The sequence below is a fragment of the Odontesthes bonariensis genome, chromosome 9 (assembly GCF_027942865.1).
Source record: "Odontesthes bonariensis isolate fOdoBon6 chromosome 9, fOdoBon6.hap1, whole genome shotgun sequence".
NCBI lineage: Eukaryota > Metazoa > Chordata > Actinopteri > Atheriniformes > Atherinopsidae > Odontesthes > Odontesthes bonariensis.
In genome coordinates, this window is record NC_134514.1 from 1,291,863 (window position 1) to 1,299,365 (window position 7,503).

At 53.0% G+C, this 7,503-nt stretch overlaps 1 protein-coding gene across 1 annotated transcript; it reads left to right on the plus strand.

The window, feature by feature from the left end:
* Window positions 1-6,000: 6,000 nt before the first annotated feature.
* On the plus strand, window positions 6,001-6,957 carry LOC142388982 (olfactory receptor 10A3-like). The gene has a single exon (XM_075474532.1). It carries the CDS (start codon window positions 6,001-6,003, stop codon window positions 6,955-6,957), a length of 957 nt encoding a protein of 318 aa, XP_075330647.1.
* The last annotated feature ends 546 nt before the right edge of the window (window positions 6,958-7,503 follow it).

The following is a 7,503-nucleotide window of genomic DNA, read 5'->3' on the forward strand; positions in this document are numbered from 1 at the left end:
CTGGCTCTCTTCGCTGGGGCTCTGGCTCTCCTAGCTGGGGCTCTGGCTCTTCTAAAATGGGGCTCTGGCTCTCCTAGCTGGGGCTCTGGCTGTCTTCGCCTGGGATCTGGCTCTCCTAGCTTGGGCTCTAGCTCTCTACGCTGGGGCTCTGGCTCTCTTCACTTGGGCTCTGGCTCTCCTACCTGGGGCTCTGGCTTTCTTCGCTGGGGCTCTGGCTCTCTTCGCCGGGGCTCTGGCTCTCCTAGCCGGGGCTCTGGCTCTCCTAGCTTGGGCTCTGGCTCTCCTAGCTTGGGCTCTAGCTCTCTACGCTGGGGCTCTGGCTCTCCTAGCTGGGGCTCTGGCTCTCCTAGCCGGGGCTCTGGCTTTCTTCGCCTGGGCTCTGGCTCTCCTAGCTGGGAATCTGGCTCTTCTAAAATGGGGCTCTGGCTCTCCTAGCTGGGGCTCTGGCTTTCTTCGCCTGGGCTCTGGCTCTCCTAGCTGGGGCTCTGGCTCTCTTCACTTGGGCTCTGGCTCTCCTAGCTGGGGCTCTGGCTCTCCTAGCCGGGGCTCTGGCTCTCCTAGCCGGGGCTCTGGCTCTCCTAGCTTGGGCTCTGGCTCTCCTAGCTTGGGCTCTGGCTCTCCTAGCTGGGGCTCTGGCTCTCCTAGCTGGGGCTCTGGCTCTCCTAGCTGGGGCTCTGGCTCTCCTAGCTTGGGCTCTGGCTCTCCTAGCTTGGGCTCTGGCTCTCTACGCTGGGGCTCTGGCTCTCTTCACTTGGGCTCTGGCTCTCCTAGCTGGGGCTCTGGCTCTCCTAGCCGGGGCTCTGGCTCTCCTAGCCGGGGCTCTGGCTCTCCTAGCTGGGGCTCTTGTTTTCCTAGCTGGGGCTCTGTCTCTTCTAGGTTGGGGCTCTGGCTGTCTTCGACTGAGTTCTGGCTCTCCTAGCTGGGGCTCTGGCTCTCTTCGCTGGGGCTCTGGCTCTCTTCACTTGGGCTCTGGCTCTCCTAGTTGGGGCTCTGGCTCTCCTAGCCGGGGCTCTGGCTCTCCTAGCCGGGGCTCTGGCTCTTCTAGAATGGGGCTCTGGCTCTCCTAGCTGGGGCTCTGGCTGTCTTCGCCTTGGCTCTGGCTCTCCTAGCTGGGGCTCTAGTTCTTTTCTCCTGGGCACTGGCTCTCTTCGCTGGGGCTCTGGCTCTCTTCGCTGGGGCTCTGGCTCTCTTCGCTGGGGCTCTGGCTCTCCTAGCCGGGGCTCTGGCTCTCCTAGCTGGGGCTCTTGTTTTCCTAGCTGGGGCTCTGTCTCTTCTAGGTTGGGGCTCTGGCTCTACTAAAATGGGGCTCTGGCTCTCCTAGCTGGGGCTCTGGCTGTCTTCGCCTGGGGCTCTGGCTCTCTTCGCTGGGGCTCTGGCTCTCTTCGCTGGGGCTCTGGCTCTCCTAGCTGGGGCTCTGGTTCTCTTCGCTGGGGCTCTGGCTCTCCTAGCCGGGGCTCTGGCTCTCCTAGCCGGGGCTCTGGCTCTCCTAGCCGGGGCTCTGGCTCTCCTAGCTGGGGCTCTGGCTCTTCTAAAATGGGGCTCTGGCTCTCCTAGCTGGGGCTCTGGCTGTCTTCGCTTGGGGCTCTGGCTCTCTTCGCTGGGGCTCTGGCTCTCTTCGCTGGGGCTCTGGCTCTCTTCGCTGGGGCTCTGGCTCTCCTAGCTGGGGCTCTGGTTCTCTTCGCTGGGGCTCTGGCTCTCCTAGCTGGGGCTTTGGCTCTTCTAGCTGGAACTGGTTCTCTTCACTGGGGCTCTGGCTTTCCTAGCTGGGGCTCTGTCTCTTCTAGGCTGGGGCTCTGGCTGTCTTCGACTGGGTTCTTGCTCTCCTAGCTGGGGCTCTAGCTCTCCTGGCTGGGGCTCTGGCTCTCTTCACTTGGGCTCTGGCTCTCCTAGTTGGGGCTCTGGCTCTCCTAGCTGGGGCTCTGGGTCTCCTAGCTGGGGCTCTGGGTCTCCTAGCTGGGGCTCTGGGTCTCCTAGATGGGGCTCTGGCTCTCCTAGCTGGGGCTCTGGCTCTCCTAGCTGGGGCTCTGGCTCTTCTAAAATGGGGCTCTGGCTCTCCTAGCTGGGGCTCTGGCTGTCTTCGCCTGGGATCTGGCTCTCCTAGCTGGGGCTCTGGCTCTCTTCGCTGGGGCTCTGGCTCTCTTCGCTGGGGCTCTGGCTCTCCTAGCTGGGGCTCTGGTTCTTTTCGCCGGGGCTCTGGCTCTCTTCGCTGGGGCTCTGGCTCTCTTCGCTGGGGCTCTGGCTCTCTTCGCTGGGGCTCTGGCTCTCCTGGCTGGGGCTCTGGCTCTTCTAGGCTGGGGCTCTGGCTCTTCTAGGCTGGGGCTCTGGCTCTCTTCACTTTGGCTCTGGCTCTCCTAGCTGGGGCTTTGGCTCTTCTAGCTGGAACTGGTTCTCTTCACTGGGGCTCTGGCTTTCCTAGCTGGGGCTCTGTCTCTTCTAGGCTGGGGCTCTGGCTGTCTTCGACTGGGTTCTTGCTCTCCTAGCTGGGGCTCTAGCTCTCCTGGCTGGGGCTCTGGCTCTCTTCACTTGGGCTCTGGCTCTCCTAGCCGGGGCTCTGGCTCTCCTAGCCGGGGCTCTGGCTCTCCTAGCTGGGGCTCTGGCTCTCCTAGCTGGGGCTCTGGCTCTCCTAGCTGGGGCTCTGGCTCTCCTAGCTTGGGCTCTGGCTCTCCTAGCTGGGGCTCTAGCTCTCTACGCTGGGGCTCTGGCTCTCTTCACTTGGGCTCTGGCTCTCCTAGTTGGGGCTCTGGCTCTCCTAGCTTGGGCTCTGGGTCTCCTAGCTGGGGCTCTGGGTCTCCTAGCTGGGGCTCTGGCTCTCCTAGCTGGGGCTCTGGCTCTCCTAGCTGGGGCTCTGGCTCTCCTAGCTGGGGCTCTGGCTGTCTTCGCCTGGGGCTCTGGTTCTCCTAGCTTGGGCTCTGGCTCTCCTAGATGGGGCTCTGGCTCTCCAAGCTGGGGCTCTGGCTCTCCTAGCTGGGGCTCTGGCTCTTCTAGAATGGGGCTCTGGCTCTCCTAGCTGGGGCTCTGTCGTCTTCGCCTGGGCTCTGGCTCTCCTAGCTGGGGCTCTGGTTCTTTTCGCCTGGGCTCTGGCTCTCTTCGCTGGGGCTCTGGCTCTCTTCGCTGGGGCTCTGGCTCTCTTCGCTGGGGCTCTGGCTCTCTTCGCTGGGGCTCTGGCTCTCTTCGCTGGGGCTTTGACTCTCTTCACTGGGATGCTGGAGAATTGAGGGAGGAAGAGTACAGCGTGGCTACTTTTTCCGGCTGCATTCCGAAAATTTCCAGCACCGCAGCACACTGTATACTCCTCACCTCATCCCAGACGTGAGAAATTGCTTATTTAAAAAAAAATCCAGGAGTCCATTAGTCACCTGAAATTTCTCCCAAGAGCTTCTGTCCCGTGCCGAGCAGCTCCAGATTTTAGCGCCAGCTCCCAGAACACCTCGAAGTCCGCGGCCTCCATGTTTGGTGAGATCCTTCTATCAGTAATGGGGGAGGCGGACTTTAGAGGTGTAAAAACAAACTTGGTTTATTTACAAAAAATGGAAGAAAACATGAGTATAACTGACAAAAACAAAAGACTTGACAAGACATGAAAAACACTTAACTTGGATTGGATTGACGTGGCGTGGCGTAAAAGGTGAAAGGATCTTACCATGAATGTGAGAAACCAGAGAGACTAAATACTGAGGGAACTGAAGAAAGACTGGATGCAGCTGAGAAAAATTGACAGGTGAAGTGAATGAACTAATGACCTTAACATGGGGACTGAGGAACCAGAAACTGTGGGGAAAATGGCAAAACTAACTACAGCTGATGGGTACCGACAGGCCAAGCGTAACGCGCCCTCGTGGTTGCATAGGTTAAAGCTCGGCTTGGGAGGAGTTCGGTGAGGCCATGGAGAACGACTTCTGGACGGCCTCGAAGAGATTCTGGTCCACCATCCGGTGGCTCACAAGCGGTGCACCGTCAAAACCGTGTATGGTGAGGGCGGGGCTCTGCTGACCTCATCTAGGGACGTCGTGAGTCGGTGTGGGGAATACTTCGAGGGCCTCCTCAATCCTACCGACACGCCTTCCGATGAGGAAGCAGAGCTGGGGAGCTCGGACATGGGGCCTCCCATTTCTGGGGCTGAGGTTGCCGAGGTGGTCAAAAAGCTCCTCGGTGGCAAGGCCCCGGGGGTGGATGAGGTCCGTCCTGAGTCCCTCAAGGCTCTGGATGTTGTGGGGCTGTCTTGGTTGACACGCCTCTGCAGCATCACGTGGACATCGGGGGCAGTGCCTCTGGACTGGCAGATCGGGGTGGTGGTCCCCCTCTTTAAAAGGGGGACCGGAGGGTGTGTTCCAACTATAGGGGAATCACACTCCTCAGCCTCCCTGGTAAGGTCTATTCGGGGAGGATCTGCGTCTGGTCTAACAGAGCACACATCACCCCTCTGTTCATTGAGCTCCACTGGCTACCCTCAGCCGCCCGCATCAGATTCAACTCCCTGATGTTAGCCTACAGAGTCCTGAATGGAACAGCTCCCATCTACCTGAATGCTCTCGCAAAGGCTTTCGTCACGACTCGGTCACTCCGGTTGTCAAAGAATTGTCATCTAGCAGTGCCTACACCACGCTGAAGACAATCCAGACTCGTCTCATGTCTCATTCAACGATGGTGGAATGACCTACCGAGCGCTACCAGAACAGATAGAACCTGAATATCATCAAGAACCTCTTGCAGACCCAGCTCTTCAGAGAGCATCTCCTATCCTGCACTGACCCTGTATTTCCCTCTATGCCTGAACTCTATCTCTGCACTGTTCCCTCTGACAGAGCCTGACTGTTGGTTTCCTTCTACATAGCTTATTGTTAGCTTTGATGTTAGCTGTAATGTAATATCCTCCTCTGTGAGTCGCTTTGGATAAAAGCGTCTGCTAAATGCAGAAACATAAACATAATTGAAGGCTCGTTAAAGTCTTCCTATGTTTTGGATCTGGCTGCTTGAAGCATTCTCTCATCTGTGTGCTCTTTCACCACCTTCCATTATCTACAGAGAAGATGTAGTTCTTCTTCGGTCATGTTGCCTAAAATAAACAAACCAGACTCAGGCTGTGTTTGAAACCGCCTACTACATACTGCATACTACATACTACATACCGCATACTACATACTACATACTTCCATACTAAATACTACATACTTTCAAACGGCATACTCATCGATCAGGCAGTATGCAGAGCGTTTACCCACAATGCATTTCGCTCCTGCCCGAGCCGATTTCCCTTAAGCTCTAAACTCTGTAAACTTTAGCAACATTTGAAACATTTTCAGGTGAAAAAGTAGTCGTTAAGATCCCCAACGTGTTGAAAACCTGACAAAATACCGGCTGTTTACAATTTTGTTCCCACGAATTCGGCGCTACTAAAGCTAGCCGCAGTGAGCAACGCACTTCCGGTTATTTTCACAAAATAAAATACCCGTTGCCTTTTATCATAGGGAAAGCCGTTACCATACAATTGGTGCTTTTGTTTTGAAAACAGGAAGTGAACCTACCCTCGTTGTAGCTAGCTTGAAACTGCCGTTTTGACAGGAAATGACGATCGGCGACGTCACGTTACGTTGCATCTTGGGTAGTTTGAGTATGAGTAGTAACCTCATGATGCATACCCAACATTTAGGAGAATCTAGTATGCATCCAGGAACTTAAAAAAGTTAAAGTTAGTATGAGTAGTGGGAGAAGTAGGCGGTTTCGAACACCTACTAAGTCCAGACCTGCTGCTCTGGGAGTAAACCATGGTTTCCAACAACAAACTGGCGTCAGAGAAGGTATAAAACTGTCCTCATGCTGCAGCAGTAAGAAGAAACTCCAACACTCTGCACTGTGAAGGTGAGCTCTGAGAAATCTGTCAATGCCAGTAAACAACAGGAGAAATGTCTTGTTCTTTAAAAAGTTTTTCAGATGAAAAATCAGATGATTAAGAAGCAAAGTGTGATTATTTTCCCATTTTTTTTGTCTCCAAGTCGGAGAGACATGTTGAATTCAACATTCTCACCTTTTTCATACTTCATTCTTGGAGCTTATATGGATGTTGGAAGATTGAAATACTTGTACTTTGTAATAACTGCAGTACTGTACATTACGATTATTGTTGCCAACGCGTGGCTCATCGTGGTTATCGGTGTGAACAGGAGCTTACATGAACCCATGTACATGTTCCTGTGCAGCCTGTTTGTAAATGAGCTGTATGGTAGTTCAGGGCTGTTTCCATTCCTGCTGATTCAGATCCTCTCTGACGTTCACACTGTTTCTGCTCCTCTCTGCTTCCTGCAGATCTTCTGTTTGTATTCTTATGTGAAAGTAGAATTTTGTAATTTAGCCGTCATGTCGTATGACAGATATGTTGCCATCTGTCACCCTCTGCAGTACCACACGATAATGACACATCACAAGGTGCTTCTGCTCATCGTTCTGCTCTGGTTGTACTCTTCTGTGTCCTTTCTAATTGCTTTAATGTTGAACATCCGTCTGAGACTGTGTGGAAACGTGTTGAACAGCACCTTCTGTCGTAACTACCCTGTGGTTAAGTTGGCGTGTTCAGACACCAAAGTGAACAACATTTATGGGCTTTTTGGCACCATGCTCACTGTGGTGGTCCCTCTGCTTCCCATCCTTTTTTCTTACACAAAGATCCTGAGAGTTTGCTCTTCTGGTTCCAGACAGACGAGACAGAAAGCCGCCAGCACCTGCACGCCACATCTGGTTTCGCTGCTTAACTTTTCCTTCAGCTGCTTGTTTGAAATACTCCAGAGTAGGTTTGATATGAGCAACGTGCCCAGCCTGCTGCAGATCCTGATGTCTTTATATTTTGTGATCCTTCAGCCTCTTCTGAATCCTCTCATGTACGGAATGCAAACATCCAAAATCAGAAATTTATGTAAAGATGTATTTTATAGGAAGAACCTGACGGATCACACCGAGCCCACGTAAAGCAAAATGTCACTAAACTTTGTAGTTGTATTACTTTAACCCTTTGTGTGGTCTTAACATTGTGTTTACTCCCCTTTGTTCTACGGGTCAAAAATGCCCCGCCCTACCAAAGCCCCAAAATAAAGCAATTTAATTGAATTTTAAATCCAGAATCTATTTTGTATGATGAAACCACCTGTTATTTATCTATTCAACTCATTTTTTATCATGTATTTTTTATTTCACAATACAAAAAGACAATCACCAGTTTTCAGGATTACACTTTTTTTTAAATGTTTTTTTTTACTACAAACCAACTGTCTCCCACCCCGATTTCTTGATTTTTGCACTATCACCACGTGCATTTTGACTTTGTTAAAACTTGAAACCAACTCTGATTTTGTTCGCCTAGTTTCCCCTTTTTGTTATTAAGTCTGGTCCAGACACTCGTGGTTGGTTTGGTTAATTTTGGACGGCATCGGGCCCAGTCTCAGACCCATCTTCACGCAGAGAAAGACAGAGAGACTGCTGGCCATTCCTGATCGAATACCACCAGAGGAACCGAGG